Here is a 17,068-nt window from a genome sequence, read left to right as displayed (position 1 = left end):
ATGCTCTTGATCAATTGATCTACATCTGACATACATACAGACCCACACAATGACCTATATACCATATAACTGACTCCATGAAAATAAACCTTCTTGACGAAGACAAATTGTAGAATGTCCTTGACGGACTACGCTATTCTTATGCCTGGGGGTACGATTGGCCACAGTAAGATCCGAACATAGACTAGTGTCCTGTGTTTTCATGTGTTTGCGACCGGCTCCACATAGAAGGTGAGTTTAAAACTGATGAGGTGAGGTTAGGTGTGAAGTGAGGAGAGTTTGGTTGGGAGTCGACATAAATCGGTTAATGTTAAAAGCTATTTTTCACCTGTCCTTTCCCGTTAAAAACGACAAAATTTCTTCTCCTTTTATTCTCAATTCTATGCGTCTGTTCGGTAAAAATATTGACAGAGGGCTGTAAACTTCCTTTGTACTGAAACATACGTTTCGACAGGGGTTCTTCCTAGTGAAACGCTACATACCATCCATTGTGGATCATGTCAACATATCGAGGTGTATCATACAAAAGCCAGTTCTCCTGAGTTAATCATCAAGAACGGCCTGGCCCGTAGCCATACCTGTCCTTCCAGTACAAGAATGCAGTGAGTTCGTATCCACCAACACAACAGAATTAACTTCTGAAGCCGTAGCGACCGATTACATGGGGACATCATGCATGATGTACTTTTCTTGTTTTGTTTGCGTGTTTCTCTCAGACGAGGTCTCTTTTGTAGTGTTAAGAAATGATCCGAGTTGCAAGGGTTATATTATACACGGAATAAGGTATTTATCCAAGCAGACTGAGTCACAGACTGGGTCAACGTTGAGCTGGAGGGCCAGTGTTTAGATATGATCATAATTACACTCGGGCATTGTTTGGTTGCCCGTGCGGCCTATGAACAGGTAAGGTGACGTTTGAGGCGAGAGGTGAGTTTGGTTGGTAGCCGGCATTACTGAATGTAGATGTGTTTACGACTAGATGCAAGTAGAAGGTGAGTTTCAAGCTGTTTTTATCTGTACTTTCCCGTTAAAAATGACACAATTTCTTTCTTTACGTGATCAGTAATGATTTTTCATACTAGCTTCAGGAAGGTCTGATTTCAAACAGTTTACCCCTCCCATTCTTGGACTAACATTAAGTTTTCTCTGTCTCATTTTGCAATGGCGTTGGCGAAATTGAATGTAGGAAATTGTTATGCTAAACCAAGTGGTGCAACAAATAATAAATATACTATCATTTTTTGTGTGCAATGGTTTAAAAACTCATCGAACTTTGCAGTTTTTAAAGCCAACTAGGAGGCTATTTCCGTCTGGCTTTCTGACAACATCTTGTTTTGATATGTTTTCGTGTCCTGTGTCTGGACTCTGGACTATTTCTACATTTTACTATATATCAAGAAAAACAAACTAAATGGGGAATTTGACAACAAAACACTTTGTTTACTTACCTGCCTGCATGTGATCGTGGTAGTTTGTGACTCCTGATAAAAATTAAAGGCGTTTGCACCATCGCTGATCTGTGGACAGCAAGGGGTGCGTGTTCGGGGGACGAAACCATTCCAGTACAGTGTATATGCCTGTAATGAACTTAATCATTTAAGTGGAAAAAAAAGAAGGCGTCAGTAACTCAAGAATCAAAACCCTAAACCGAGAAAACTTACCTCCATATGCTAACTCGTTCTGTGAACTGCCATCAATAGCAACTCTGGCAAATTCCATACGGCTCGCTTGAACGACCCCCCCCCCGCCCTTGGATTGGTCCTGTACACTCTAAATTGGCAGTTGGCCATCAGATTTCACATAGAATCCCACCAAGACAGGATTTTGAAGCCTTGACTTAACATCCAGTCCATTCTTTCCCAGGCTTGATGTTTCATATGTTCATCTCCAGTAAGACTGTAAGAGACAACAGTTGCCATTTCGATAATAATATCTCAACTGGTTGAGTGCTGGACTCGTAGTTTAGCGGTCCCGAGTTTAATTTTCGCCGTGTCCCCGATGTTGTGACCTTGGGAAATTAATGCACTTTACGCGACCTCCCTCACTCCACCGAGGTGTAAAAAGTGGGGCCTGGCCTCGCTTGGAAAGAACGCCTTTATCTCCTGTCTGTACTTTGTAAGGCGACGTATTAGGTGAGTTTGGTTGATGGTCGGCAATATCTGCTAGATCAGAATCTAGGTTTAACATTGCAATGAAAATGCGTTTGCAACCGGCTGCACATAAAAGGTGAGTTAAAAACTGGTGAGGTGAGGTGAGGTGAGGTGAGGTGAGGGGCGATGTGAGGTGAGTTTGGTTGGGAGTTGACATAATCTACTAATCAGATGTTCAATGTAACGTTAAGAGACCTAGCGTTACATTAAAAATGTGTTTGCGGCCAGGTGTGCATAGAAGGTGAGTTTAAAAGAGTTTTTTTATCTGTCAGTTCCCTTAAAAACGACACAGTTTCTTTTTCTATTCAATTCTTGGCGTCTGTTCAGTAATGATTTTTCAGATGTAAGTGACAACAGGCTGTAAAACACTTTTGTACTGAAACATACATTTCGACAGGGGTTCTTCCTAGCGTAACGCTACTAGGTGCACTACCTATTATCGTCCACTGTGCATCATGCCAACATGTCCAGGTCATACAAAAGCCAGTTCTCAGTATAGCCCTTAGCCATGCCTGCCCTTCATAAAATGCAGTGTCTGTATCTAGTAACACAACAGAATTAACTTCTGAGCCGCAGCGACCCATTATCTGGGGACATCATGCCTTATGTACCTAATCTGTGATTCGACATCGCGTCTTCAATTAAGGGTTACTGGCCCGCCCGAGGTGCATATGGTGTCATAACGCCTGGTCCTTTGCTGTAACCACCGGATAAAAACACCAATTGATGCCTGATGCCATTTATTTTCCCTACGACGTAGCAGTGAAGTATGTCGAATTCCGACAATTCGCCGGAGGCCATAACTACGTCCAACAAGCTGCTGTGTGTTCTCCTCTTCTCCGGGATTGTGATCCTGTACGCAGGGAGGACCAGCGTGTCCGTGGTCCTGGTGGAGCTGCAGATGCCTACAGATAACATCACAAGCACCAATCTGTCTAAGGTCATGCCTAGCCCTAGCCTTTTTGTATACTGTCTCGACGCCAAGACTGGTGTGAAAAAGAAGTATTTTAACAGCTACTTTTGTAAAAAAAAAATTCTGCGAATACATGTCATTCTCACTTTGACATTTCATGAAATGTTTTATGACCATTTTCATTCATCTTCATGATCATGATATTTAGTTGTTCACAATCGTCCTTGGCCATAGGAACAGGCGTAGGTACTGGCACGGCAACTTGCTTCATGTCAGAATACTGTATAACGCCCCCTTGCGTATCGTCTTGGAATTGTCGGTTCAGCTCTAATTGCTGATTAAAAAACATAATTTTCCAAATTTATTTCAGGTCTCTTTCATCAGTGTTTTCTTTCCAATACAGATGTTTTGCATGTGCGCGTTCGTAACGAAACTTCAGAAAATGTCCCAATGTCATTTATTCAATTATGTTCATCAATGCACCAAAATCACCAAATACACGTTTATGCATGCAGCCGTTTACATTTTGGGTAGGTACTCTCGACTAATAGTCTGTATTTTTTATTCAATGCAGAGTTTCTCCCTCCAGAAAGCCATTTATAGGTGATGTGCAAGTCTAACTTAGATGAATAAAATGAAACAACTAGAAAGGCCAACATTTGCTTGAGAGCAAATACAGCATATTTCAGCCATCTCCCTCATGCAACAATAGGCCTTGAGGTCGTTGACCCCTTTGGCCATTGGAAAATGACCCAAAAAATCCCCCAATATATCATTTTAAAGTGTTCCATGCCAAAAATTATACATGGGTCATTTGGATAAATATCTAGAGCACCCCTTTACCAAATTTCGGGTCATTTGGTTGTTAAACGAGGGAACAGGAGCCAAAAATGTCCAATTTTTGTCTAAAAATGGCCATAAAATTGCAATATTAAGCATTATGTTGTACTGTATGGAAAAACTGTTATTGAATTCATGCGCACAAAATTGAAGGGCACTTTTATACCAAATTTCAAGTCATTCGGTTGTAAAACGAGGGTACAGGAGGCAAAAATGTGCTTTTTTTTGGTCAAAAAATGGCCCAAAATCTCAAAATTAAGCATTTTGTTGTACCGTATGCCAAAACTGTTATCAAATCTGCGTGGGCATATGATCAGGGCACCTCTGTACCAAATTTCATGTCATTCGGCTGTAATACCAGGGTACAGGAGCCCAAAATGTACATAAAAATTGACAAAAACCTCAATAAAATCATTTTAAAGGCAGATATGAAAAAAATGAAAAAAAACAAAAACACCTGAGGGTATTGGCTTACTCTATCTTTGTGCCAAATTTCAAGTCAATCGGTTTAAAAACGGCGGAGTTGATTCGATTTGAAGATTTGGCAGGAGAAAGAAAGAAGAAAGAAAGAAACATTACGAATAAAATATATTTCACCATACCTATGGTATGGCTGAAATATAAAAACTGAACTGCATGTAAATTCAAAAACAAAAAGACCATTACCTCCCTGACTTTTTGCGCCTTTTATATGTTTGCAGCCCCTGGTACAGTACAGTCAGTTCCAGGTCGGGGTGATCCTGAGTTCAGTCTATGCTGGTTTGCTGCCTTCTGGCTTCGTCGGCGGCTACCTGGCCTACCGATATTCTGCTATGAGGTGAGCTCTTTTTTTTCTAAATTCACCCGCGTAATCCGTTCTGAAGACACACTGTATGTACTGTTATGTTTACCGTGTCGGGTGTGAAAACTGCAATCTATTCTAGTCTAAACATGTAAAACGATAGATTTTTTTGGTCTTTTGTCTAAAATGACTTTGTTGAAAAGGAAAAATCACCATCTTCTACAAGGAAACAAGGTTGGTTGTTCTGATGTAATGCTATTCAGGGTTGGCCAAGTCCACTAGCCCTATTGTCCAGGACAAGTGAAAGTGCTGATTGGGCAAGTACATGACCTACCCCAAGTAAGATTTTTCCATTGAGTGAGATCTTGATACACTTGACATGACATCAAGCATTGGTCACATAGAAAAATAGAGACAATAATAAGAATTCCATTGCTGGAAGTGAAAATGCATATAAATGACATTTTAATTTTGGGCAAGTGAAAATTGGTTCAGGTAAGTATATATTTATGTGCTTACCCGATAGGACAAGTGAATTTTAGACAACTTGTCCAACTCTGGTATTTTAGGGTGTTCTTGGCCTCAGTCGGAATCAGCTCCATTATCCACAGTGTCGCCCCTGTCATGTTCCAACGCTTTGAGACGGCGGTTACTCAACGTGTTTTTGCTGGTCTGGCAGAGGTAAGGATGACCCACCCATATTCGTATGATTTTGATAATGTATATACAATATTATATGATCACTGTCTATTTCTATATAGACTAGTCTATTTCTGTATCGACCAGTCCTGTGTTGGCAAATGTACATACAGCTCTACGCCAAAAAAACGAGACACTGTTATACATGTCTGACACCACATACTGGTATTAACATGTTCTAGACCATTAGAAAGCACAGTTCTATTATAGCTTTCCTAAATGTACTTCAAGTAGCTTATGATTAATCCCCTAAAATTGTTAAGAGCTGATGTCTGTAAAAACCAAGCAAAATCAAAAAAAGTTGGCCAAACTCAAAAAATCGATTTTCCTTAAATTTTGTGTGGTGGTAGGGCCTTGGTCCAAACCTACAAAAATGGCAAAGTTTTAGATCTGCGGTCACCGGTTGCCATGGCAACGGCCATTTTTCAAAATGGCGGATTTTCACCAAGGGAAGGCATTAGTCGCGTACAAAATAGACCTTCTTTGGACTCCTGTAGCCCCCACAAATTAACAGATATTTTATTGATTCTCACATATGTTATTACCCATATTCTAATAAGAAAAATGATATATAGTGATGCTCGAAATATTTTTGTAGTGAGGTGCAGCGGATGTTTAAAAATGATGTGTTTTCGTGAATTTCCAAAATTGACAAAAATCCATTTTTTGACCATTTTCATTGACCATTAGCTCATTAAAAGGCAAATCAATTTGCTTGATTTTTGGCGCAGTTATAGTTTGGACCTTTGTATACATCATATGTAAAAAAAATTTGGGACTCCTACGGAACGGACCGTGGTGACCCCGAGAGTAAACCAATATTTCCATTTCAAGAAAATCGTAACCAGAGTATTATTCCTGGAAAAACAGTCATAGCTTACCAAAAATGAATCTCAGTTTCATTTTATGTACCAGAGACACCTACCTATCACTTATAAAAGCAGGGTCGTTCGAGATTTTTTTATAATTGCCTTTAAAATGATTTTATTGGGTTTTTTTGGTCATTTTTAGACCAAAAATGTATATTTTGGCCCCAGTACCTTGGTATTACAACCAAATGACCTGAAATTTGGTATAGAAATGCCCTGGACATGTACACACATGGGTTGATAACTGGTTTGCCATACAATATGTGCGCATATGTCCAGGGCATTCCTATACCGAAGTTAGGTCATTCAGTTGTAAAGCAAGGGTACAGGAGAAAAAAATGTCCTTTTTTGTAAAAAAAAATCACAAAAAATCACAAAATTTAGCATTTTGCTGCACAGTATGCCAAAATTATTATTAAATCTATGTGCGCATGTGTCCACGTCATTCCTATACCAAATTTCAGGTCATTTAGTTGTAAAACCAGGGTACAGGGGCCAAAAATGTACTTTTTGGGCCAAAAATGGCACACAAAAAAATCACAAAATTAAGCATTTTGTTCTATTATATGGCAAACCAGTTATCGAATCATGTGTGTACATGTCCAGGGCATTTCTATACCAAATTTCAGGTCATTTGGTTGTAATACCAAGGTACTGGGGCCAAAATATACATTTTTGGTCTAAAAATGACCAAAAAAACTCAATAAAATCATTTTAAAGGCAATTATAAAAAAAATCTCGAACGACCCTGCTTAAATAAGTGATAGGTAGGTGTCTCTGGTACATAAAATGAAACTGAGATTCATTTTTGGTAAGCTATGACTGTTTTTCCAGGAATAATACTCTGGTTACGATTTTCTTGAAATGGAAATATTGGTTTACTCTCGGGGTCACCACGGTCCGTTCCGTAGGAGTCCCAATTTTTTTTTACATATGATGTATACAAAGGTCCAAACTATAACTGCGCCAAAAATCAAGCAAATTGATTTGCCTTTTAATGAGCTAATGGTCAATGAAAATGGTCAAAAAATGGATTTTTGTCAATTTTGGAAATTCACGAAAACACATCATTTTTAAACATCCGCTGCACCTCACTACAAAAATATTTCGAGCATCACTATATATCATTTTTCTTATTAGAATATGGGTAATAACATATGTGAGAATCAATAAAATATCTGTTAATTTGTGGGGGCTACAGGAGTCCAAAGAAGGTCTATTTTGTACGCGACTAATGCCTTCCCTTGGTGAAAATCCGCCATTTTGAAAAATGGCCGTTGCCATGGCAACCGGTGACCGCAGATCTAAAACTTTGCCATTTTTGTAGGTTTGGACCAAGGCCCTACCACCACACAAAATTTAAGGAAAATCGATTTTTTGAGTTTGGCCACCCTATGCTTGGTTTTTACAGACAGGGACTCTTAATAGCAATAGCTAACGTATGTACAACATGCAATGCACACCGATTGCAAATGTCGTGCTGTATCATCGCGGAGGTTTGTGTCCTAAGGACTCTTATTTACTTTTTAAAGATCCTTTCCTATTATCATTATTGGAGTAATCCTGTTTCATGACCTTTCTTGCTACAGGGCCTATGTGAAGCTGCCGTGTATGGAGCTCTAAATGAATACATGCTGCCGAAGAAAAGTGCAAGAGTTGCACCATTCATCTTTGCAGGTCAGAAGCAAACAGGCACAGATATATACTTTAAACTATTTTATACTTTGTTCTTCCTGCCCTTTTGCTGGCCGGGATGGATTCTTGCTCTCCCTGGCTTCCCAACCTTCTTACCTGTGTGGTCGGGCGACAGAATCTCACCACCATTCCCTGCACCTGCCGTAACGTCACTGGTTTTGACCTATTCCTATTTTGTTCGTCGCCGCGCGCCATTTTGGTGGCTCCCAGCATTCACAGCGTTCGAACCATGTAGAGGATTGCACGTACATGGGGGTGGCGCAAATCATATTTGTTTTAAGGGCAGCTACTGCAAAGATCCCCAGAACTAATCGGATGATACTCAGGCTAGGAAATTGACCTGGGAAAAACTTTTTTCTTGTTATCAACAGGTCCCTTGTACCTTTCCATGAATATTAAGCTACAGTTACTTTTCCATGACCGTTTTTCGCTTCGTTTACAGTATTTTGTATGGGAGTTAGTAAAAATGGAATGTTGTCCTACACACATGCAATGGATATTAAAGTGATATAAAGACCAGTTTATATGGTAAAGCCAATGTAAGTGTAAACGGACTAAGTTGACATGGCATATACTTTAAACATCGGTACAAAATGTGCAACTCTTTAGCTTGCTATGATTATAAAGAAGCTGAACGATGTCCACACAACTGCAGATGTGGAAACCAGTGAACAAATGATAAAGAATGTTGTTTTGCTGTTGTTCAGGAATATACATCGGCCAATTCGTTGGACTCATCTCTACAGGCTTCATCTCTGAAAGGCTGGTCTGGAAGGCAACATTTTACATATTTGGTGAGGACAATAACCCTGATAAAGATTGTTTCTAGATTAACCACTCGCTTCATGTGACCGTTATGAAATTCTTCAATGCAATGACTTTATCTGTAGACTGTAATTAGTTGCATTATGATTTTATAGTAATATCAGGTTATACCAAGAATATTTGGAAACTTAGCTAAGTCGCGAACACATCTGACCTACCTAACAAAGTACACATTCACATACGGTAAGGCTATGTTGGTTTGATTTTCGTCCGTTTCCAAAAATAAAGATAAAAGTTTTCAACCATGATTTGAATCGTACAAAGATTAAAATATAAATATATCAGGAAGCATAGACTAATGTCAACGTTAATTCCAATGTCAAATAAGAAGACTGTGGAAAAAATGAAGAATCTATTGTTCGGTATTTAATACTCTGTTTCCCAGAGTAATCCATATAATCAAATTAACATGGCGTAACATCATATTTGTCGCAGGTCCCTCGCACTTGGGATCCCTCGTTGACAATGATCAAGGACTGTCTTTTCGGTTATATACTTAGAGCTAAATTTTGTACGACATGCAGACGACTATAACATGAATGCCCTACATTTACGGCATGTGACTAGACTCGGAATAGTCTTAGTTTGAATCTTTGTATACTATATAAATACATGGCATTGTCTTTCTTGGTTATTGATACACAGGGTGCCTGGGGATAGCATGGACAGTCGTTACGGTTGGATTTAAACTGGCAGCTAATAAGCAAGAAGTGATGGACACTTCTAAACCGGACATGGGCAAGATAACTAAAACGGTAGTATAACATCTATGGATCTATCTTGAACTGTAATATCCAACACAAAAATGGACTTACCCAAATTTTCGACTGAACAGCACCAGTCTTTGTCACGAAATGAAAAATCCACTGCTGCCGTGACGTCACGTTACGCGGATAGACCACGTGACTCAGTGAGCAGTGGATCATAAGTCGCAGGAAGTCCAAGGCGCCCACTGTCTCTATTCAGGAATGGTTGTAAAGCTCTGATGTAGATGGCTTCTTTAATTCATCTTAAATTATTTGTTCCTTAACAAAGACTGGTGCCGTTCAGTCGAAAATTTGAGTGAGTCTGACTTTTGGGTTGGATATTACAGTTAAACTAGTTCAAGAATGACTTCTAGCAACACAGTTTAGCCGCCATGTTGATGTCCCTGCATGACGTCACATGGAAATGATACTTTGATATCAGACGGCTATTGAGAATTTAAAATTTACCAAATGTAATGTATCTTTCTTTTCAGAAAAGCATTCCATTTCGTCACATTTTGACATCTCCCGCAGTTTGGGCCTTCATTCTGTTACAAGTAGCGGCTTACGTTTGGGACCCAAACCTTCTTCCACTCTACTTTAACCAAAGTTTTGGAACTAAGATAGAACTGGTAAGAATCGTTCATGTTTCTTCTCTCTCGCGTATCTGTAAAAAGAAGTCTTGAAATTCATGTAATTTTAAAGCTCTCCGTGGATACATATGTTGCACTGTTTTTAAAAACGGCAAGTATTTTGTTTTGCTGCTTAAGTTAATTTGATTACGCTTTAATGATCATAGACAGGAGTTCTCGCTGGAGTGCCCATACTGATATTTGGAGCGATAGAGCCGCTTTTCGCTCTTCTTGGAAACTTACTCTGCAAGTACGTCTCCACGACTGTTGCGAGAAAGGTAATGGCTGTCACCGGTACGTTTAACATTTTTTTAAAAATAATTCTAGTTGCATTTTATGTTTGCCGTTATTGCCGTATGTTGTAAAAGTATCCGGCATTCGCTAATTGATAGTTGCTCAATCAGAATACATGTACTTAAAATTTGGAAACGCTCAGACGTTTCAGACAAAATCAACTACAAGCAACAAGAAATATGCCCTTCCTCTACTGCATACAGCCTGTCTGTGCGTTTCTGGGTGCCTATTCACGGCAGCCTTCACCTCCAACCCTGTCGTGGCAGCCTGTTTCGTCGCGGTGGGCTTCGGTTGTTCTGCAGCTAGGGCAGCAGGTAGGTTCTATGTAGGAGGTTTATGCATTGATCATGATTGCCAGCTAACACCGGTACCCCATCGCATGCAATCTTTTCATTTGACATCATCTGCGCTATGTTGGATTACAGCGTACGTCAGTTAACCACATGAAGAATCTACTGCTTAATTCAATTACCGGCCAACATGGTCGTTGGGTGATTCAAGTTATAATTAGTATGACGTCAATGAAAAGCCTGTATAGTTTGCGGTGTTTTGTTTACCTTTCTGTCTGGGCCTCATTGACTCCCTGTATCATTTAGACCCGTACCGGCATAAAGACAGCACATTTTAGAGTTGTCGTACTCACCAGGCGACACAGAAATAAACACTGCCTAAAAGTATATTAACATTATTTGCAAAGGTGTTATTTTCACATTTATATTGATGGATAAACATTTGTAGATACGAGTATGGTACACAGAGCACTAACGGGCGTTGATTTACTATACCTTCTACGCAGTCCCCCGACCAAGTCATCACTGAGCACCGTTTTTAGCTTTAAACTTTAAAGACTGACATTATTGAAATCAAGATACCTACATTTTGGAGAAATTGAGTTGTATGAAGCAATACATTTTTGATCGAAATATTTTGACTTTTGTTTGCCGTCCACAGTTGCTGATTGCAACCTCTTCGACATCGTTCCCCGGTACGTCAGCGTGATAGAAGGGATCTGCCGTGTCACGTGCCGTATTGTGGGACTGACATTTCCATTGTTAGCGACTGCGCTCACTCCGCATAAGGTATGTATATAGATGGAGACAGAGAGAGAGAGAGAGAGAGAGAGAGAGGGAGAGAGAGGGAGATGGAGAGAGAGAGAGGGGGGGAGAGATGGAGAGAAAGAGAGAGGGAGAGAAAGAGAAAGGGAAAGAGAGAGGGAGAGAGAGTCAGGGAGTGAGAGAGAGGGAGAGAGAGAGAAAGACGTATATAGATAAGGTCCTCAGTTGTTTATCATCTTCTCTATCCAAATAGCACAAACTGTTCGAAGTATTGATTAAAGTCTTATCAATAGCAACGTTAACGAATGCTTTTTTTAAAAACATTTCCACATTTCCTCTTAGAAAGTTGCTAGGTGCCATTATCTTCGAACTTGACCATCGGGAACATCAAAATGCAAAGGCTTCTCTAGTTAATAAACTGTTCACACAAATACACACACGCACACGCGCGCGCACACACACACACATACACACACACAATATATATATATATATATATATATATATATATATATATATATATATATATATATATATATATATATATATATATATATATATATATAAACTTCATAGAAAAGGAAAAGTAAGATAAGCTTAAGATAAGATTAGATAAAAGATCAGAGTTGGGGATATGTTTTTCAATGAGTACTGTAACTGAAAGTGACAATTAGTACATTTTTTTTTTTTTTAAATTTTGCAGACGCTTCAGGAGTGGTCCCGTGTTGTCCTGATTAAGGCCTGTGTGTTCGCCGCTACCGGGCTGATCTTTCTGGTCTTCGGGAGCGGGGAGGAGCAGTCCTGGGCCGCGGTGCCCTTACAAGGTCACGATGGCGACGACATTCAGCAAGATGGAAGCAATAAAAAGCTCAATGATGAAAAAATACCGTTAGTCGTGAAATAACAACGAGGGCAATGAAAAAAACACAAAGTAACGAACAATTTTCGAAATCACTCTGCAGACAGTGGGCAGCCTATATTCAGATCCTTGAATTACTGAAATGAATTAAATCCTTGTTTTAATGAATTATTACAATAAATCAATAGATTACCAGGGAAAAACATAATACTTGACTCAAGTAACTTGAGTAAATATAGTAGGCATGTTAGTGTAGTAGACATGTACACTTGACGATTAGTAATACGAGTATGTTGTTGTTTTGAATACTGTATGCAACCCCCAAAGTTTCAATGGCTCATTGTCTCTTCATTTTTTAAACTGTTGAACTAGCATAAAAAAGTTAACCCTATTCAGACAGAGGGGGGTCTTTGACGTTATATTGTTCGCAGACACACAATGCAAAACCCGCTGCAGAAACGCAGGAAAACGCCAGGTAAACCATTTTCGAACTACCTTTCCACAACTGTTACACACTTACAAAGTATCACCAAGATCCATTCACAACTTCTCGAATCATATGCTGTTGACATGTGTACATACAGACTCAACAAGCCCTGACTCAACCGTTTGCATTAGCCTTCTTGGCGAAGGCAATGATAATAGAAATGTAACAGATTTTAAGACATTAACTGAGGCTCAGAATAGCCAGATGCATTGTACAATCTGCGCAACGATAAGACATTATCAGATCATTAACAGAACAAAACTGAATCTTTTATATCAATAAACATATTCAGACAATAAATCTATGCTTTTGGCATTGTTGCAATGTTGGGTAGCAAATGCGAACATAGGACCGAACTGCTACCCGTATGGTACCCATGCTATATGAAGTCAAACCCAACCTGTTTAGAAATAGCCAACACTAGTATTAGAGTAGAATGTTTTTCATGATTGTCCATTGTCACTATATTTATACCATGTACTTGCAATTAGCCCTCGGGCACGAACTTGCAAATAAACTTCTGCATTGTATCTCAATTGTGTCACTTCTTCAAATTTTGACACACGTTTTCAAATTTTGGGTATTTCCTCGTCACGTTGACCATTTTCCCCGAAATCAGGCGAAAATCAATGCCACCCATAAAATCTTCAGTGGCTTAAATGTAAAAACTGTGACAGACTTAAGATAAAACGCATGTTCAGCATTATTGATCTTTTTTTCAACTCTACGTTACGTCTATATCATGGTCAGAATTCTCGGCTTTCAAGAATACATCTCCAATATTTAAGAAACTCTGACACAAAGAGAAGATTGCAACCATTATGAAAATATTTTCTATATACATTCTTTCATGATCTTTATCTGTTTAACCTTGTTTTGTTGCTCGATTAGACATAAGTTGTGCGTCTTTCTTTTTTCTTTGTGTCTTCTTATTTTCTCCTCTGCCAGATGCCTTTGATAAGAGTTCTTTGCTGACTTGACCTTTCACTAAGTATTTATAGTATGACATTCTGGTTGACTTCAGCATGAAACAAAACTTCCGGTTTACAGAAAACTCCTTGTCCCACTTCGATGCTGGGATGACCATCTGTTCATCATTGCCCTCACAAAAAGTCTTCACCCGATTCTTAACTGTAACAAAATGTGCTACTTCTTGAGGAAAATCGCCCCCTAGTTCCGATATACGATTTCGAAGAGAAGTGTTAAAATGCTCGTACAGTAGGTAGTCTACCTTACTCCATTTTCTGTAGTTCGAGTCCATCTCTGGTGTCAGATCCATTTCGTATCTGTACATGGGAGCTTCGTTGAAGACGTTGTACAAAATGTCTTTGATGGTCCAACACAGGGTGCGTTTCAGGAGGACTAGCGACTCGTCGAGGTACTCCAGTATGATGACCAAGTCGAATTCCCTATCCAACCGTTCTACATAGGCTTGTGCTGCGTTCATGTCTTCGGCCAACCCAGGCGGAAACCCTAAATCAAATGCCATGAAGTTACGCGTAAACGAGAAAGGTTTATGCTTATAGTCTTTCTGTCTAGGCTTCTGGTATTTGATGGGGTTTTTGAGAAATTCTTCCAGAGGGTTTTTAAAGGCTTTCATGTTGAGTTGCTTCGGGATGTTATAAAAGTTGAAGACGGACTTGATGTGATGTAAGGGGTGTCGGAGCATCGCGATGTAAGCTGAGTCAGCCGGCATCAGGTTTTCCATGATGCGCCTGTGGTAGACTGTGTGATCGACAAGCAGATCGAAGTGCCTCGAGGCATCCTTCGGGGGGATGTAGTCTTCAGTACGAAGAGGAAACGGCCAGCCTACGTTGACGGGGATGCTGGGAAGCACGATGTTAAGGTTGTTGGTGACGCCGAACCTGTACAGCATGACACAGACTGTGGTGGAGCCTGTCTTGTGAGTCTTGATGAAGACAAGGTGTTTTACCGGCTCAGTACACGTTTGTAGCTTTGGCTGAAAAAAATTAGGAACATGTTAGTGTCAACCTTTGTAACGATTCTCTGGGTTTCAGTCCAACAAAGCTCCTTGGTCCAACGTTCCATTTGGAAACAACTATTGTATATAATAGTAGTACGTAAGAGTCTCTAACTTTATTAAATGACTTACCAAGCTGATGAAACTATTCACGGGGGTATGATAGTACATGTATTGATAGCAAACTTACAAAGTGTCCTTTCAGTTGGGAATGGCACTTTTCCATTTTTCTTACTTGACCTTACTAACAATTGGAAATTAGAACAATGGATTCGGTTAACGTTAGGGACGTCATCATGCATTAGATGTAAATCTAGATTTCTCATGTCCTCTGATTTTTCTGGAGCAGTACGAGTAGGAGATCATCCCGATGTGAGTTTATAAAACCTTACATGACATTGTGGTACTCTGAAATAATACAATACTGGTGTGCCACGCCTTGAGTCGACCGTCTTTTGGTTGCAATTAAACAAAAACAAAAGAATTTTCCAATCTGTTTTTGTGTGCGGGACTTTTGAGAGGTAGGCACTAAAAGTTATGAGTGAAAAGTTACATTTACCCTGTCAGGTGGCAAGTCAGCTCCAAAGTAGGGCCAGACGCCTGTGTCGACTTTCTTCCCGTTGTCATCACCGGAGCGGTCCGGTTGTGGGTCTTGTGATCCAGTCTCGTCTTCATGCTCCACAAGTCTGTAATAGATGAGTACGTTCGGGAATAATGATTGGTATTACAGACACACTGTAACCATTGTGATACTCAAATTGCATCCTGAATAGGTGTTACAAAGACGTTGGAAGCGCAGCTACGTGACATCATTAGACCGAAAAGCTATCACTCTATCTTGGTTGTTGTCTACGTACTGGGTACTAAATTTAGTACTTTCAGAAGCAGCTTGGGCCACTGACCCGTAACATACCCGTTATCAGTTTTTAAAAAGCTGTCAAAACTATGCAATGAATCGATAGAAATCGTAAGATTTCCCCATGAAATTATTAAGTCCAAAATCGTGACATTCTAAACGTTATATCGTTATATATTAAGACTTAACCTGCTGAGATTTTTAGGGTTGTTTACAAACCTGGCATGTTCATCAGTGTTGGACTGCCATGACGTGAAGACAGTGTTTACACCTTGCTCCCTGGTCTCTCTGTCCAGGAGTAAAACTGCACATATCACAACTGTGCAGACACCCACCACTGCCAGGAATGCACCGGAGTACTTCATTTTGAGAGAACGTCATGTAACGTTAATAAATCATGAGTAGACAGTCGTGAAGGCGTCAGCGCGGCACAGTAGTGTTGTCGGAATTTGAATACAATTAGTGGCTTCTGAATGAAGTGGTTCGACAAGTGTCAAAGGTCGCGCGCAGACAAGTCGTTACAAATAAGTGTGTCACTGAAACAAGTTTTACCACTACTGCGTTTGATGAAAAAGTCGCTAGAGGGCAATTCGTGCACACCAAACGCGCACATGTATCTCGTAAGTCTGTACTGGAAATGGGTTTTTACAAGAATATTGAATGTAACTTCTAGAAGTATTTTATTTTCACTTTTAATAGCCTTATACTTTCAAGTACCCTTACTGATCTAATATCGACTCGAAAAGCGACACAATGAAACCATTTCAGTTCGCTTATATCAAGTTTTCTGATTTATTTCTTAGTGATATTTGTCTGTCATTTTTTGGGGAACATTTCAAAGCATAATCTAATTATAAGTCAACAGTTACCTGATTCCACTCTTTCTCCCTCCCTGGATATTGAAAATAGAACAACCCATACTCAAACTAGCCTGAGTATCATCCGTATTCTACCGGGGCTCCTTACACTCGCTACTCTTTAGGGAAGTGATTGTAAGGAGCCCCGGTAGAAATAGGATGGTACCCAGGCTATACTCAAACAACATCGATTTTGAATCTAACTTTACCGATATGTGTAAAACGCTTAAACAAAATGTTGATCAAATCCTAGTTCTGTAAGAAAAATGTCCTCACCCAGGGTATACAACGTACTAACAAGGGTGCACAGCATGGATTTTACGACCCAAATTGGCAAGAAAATATAGCCGGGCAATATCACCGTACTTACGGGCCTCATTTTATTGTCGCTGGCTTCTTTGTGTTGGTTTTGACCAAACCGTAGGCCCTAAATTTATTTGGCGCGTTCTTTGTAAGAAATGAGTAATTTAAAACAAATCCATAAATTCACGTGTACATTGGACATTTTGCTGAATTTGTTGAAAGATGA

At 39.7% G+C, this 17,068-nt stretch overlaps 3 protein-coding genes across 3 annotated transcripts; 2 read left to right on the top strand and 1 right to left on the bottom strand.

Moving 5' to 3' along the window:
* Nucleotides 1–4,577: 4,577 nt before the first annotated feature.
* On the top strand, nt 4,578–8,776 carry LOC118431485 (probable anion transporter 6, chloroplastic). Its single transcript, XM_035842726.1, has 4 exons — nt 4,578–4,720; nt 5,254–5,365; nt 7,842–7,929; nt 8,655–8,776. Exons 1-4 carry the CDS (start codon nt 4,716–4,718, stop codon nt 8,774–8,776), a joined length of 327 nt encoding a protein of 108 aa, XP_035698619.1. The 5' UTR covers nt 4,578–4,715.
* A 672-nt stretch (nt 8,777–9,448) lies between these two features.
* LOC118432002 (vesicular glutamate transporter 3-like) lies at nt 9,449–13,673 on the top strand. Its single transcript, XM_035843467.1, has 6 exons — nt 9,449–9,527; nt 10,013–10,150; nt 10,318–10,444; nt 10,648–10,758; nt 11,396–11,523; nt 12,203–13,673. Exons 1-6 carry the CDS (start codon nt 9,486–9,488, stop codon nt 12,401–12,403), a joined length of 747 nt encoding a protein of 248 aa, XP_035699360.1. The 5' UTR covers nt 9,449–9,485; the 3' UTR covers nt 12,404–13,673.
* LOC118432001 (galactose-3-O-sulfotransferase 2-like) lies at nt 12,502–16,168 on the bottom strand. Its single transcript, XM_035843466.1, has 3 exons — nt 15,902–16,168; nt 15,386–15,512; nt 12,502–14,805 (listed from the first exon to the last, which is right to left on the bottom strand). Exons 1-3 carry the CDS (start codon nt 16,045–16,047, stop codon nt 13,711–13,713), a joined length of 1,368 nt encoding a protein of 455 aa, XP_035699359.1. The 5' UTR covers nt 16,048–16,168; the 3' UTR covers nt 12,502–13,710.
* Nucleotides 16,169–17,068: the final 900 nt, after the last annotated feature.

The sequence above is a fragment of the Branchiostoma floridae genome, chromosome 15 (assembly GCF_000003815.2).
Source record: "Branchiostoma floridae strain S238N-H82 chromosome 15, Bfl_VNyyK, whole genome shotgun sequence".
NCBI lineage: Eukaryota > Metazoa > Chordata > Leptocardii > Amphioxiformes > Branchiostomatidae > Branchiostoma > Branchiostoma floridae.
The sequence above is the reverse complement of the archived record's forward strand: the minus strand, read 5'-3'. Positions and strand labels throughout refer to the sequence as shown.

Bases quoted from the DNA above. Each gene is read 5' to 3' on its own strand.
- LOC118431485 (XM_035842726.1), top strand. The intron at 5,366-7,841 runs GTAAGGATGACC...TTCTTGCTACAG, and splicing joins TTTTTGCTGGTCTGGCAGAG to GGCCTATGTGAAGCTGCCGT. The intron at 7,930-8,654 runs GTCAGAAGCAAA...GCTGTTGTTCAG, and splicing joins TGCACCATTCATCTTTGCAG to GAATATACATCGGCCAATTC.
- LOC118432002 (XM_035843467.1), top strand. From the start codon at position 9,486: ATGGACACTTCTAAACCGGACATGGGCAAGATAACTAAAACG. The intron at 9,528-10,012 runs GTAGTATAACAT...CTTTCTTTTCAG, and splicing joins TGGGCAAGATAACTAAAACG to AAAAGCATTCCATTTCGTCA. The intron at 11,524-12,202 runs GTATGTATATAG...TAAATTTTGCAG, and splicing joins CTGCGCTCACTCCGCATAAG to ACGCTTCAGGAGTGGTCCCG.
- LOC118432001 (XM_035843466.1), bottom strand. From the start codon at position 16,047: ATGAAGTACTCCGGTGCATTCCTGGCAGTGGTGGGTGTCTGCACAGTT. The intron at 15,513-15,901 runs GTTTGTAAACAA...CATCTATTACAG, and splicing joins AACACTGATGAACATGCCAG to ACTTGTGGAGCATGAAGACG. The intron at 14,806-15,385 runs GTAAATGTAACT...AATTTTTTTCAG, and splicing joins CTGACTTGCCACCTGACAGG to CCAAAGCTACAAACGTGTAC.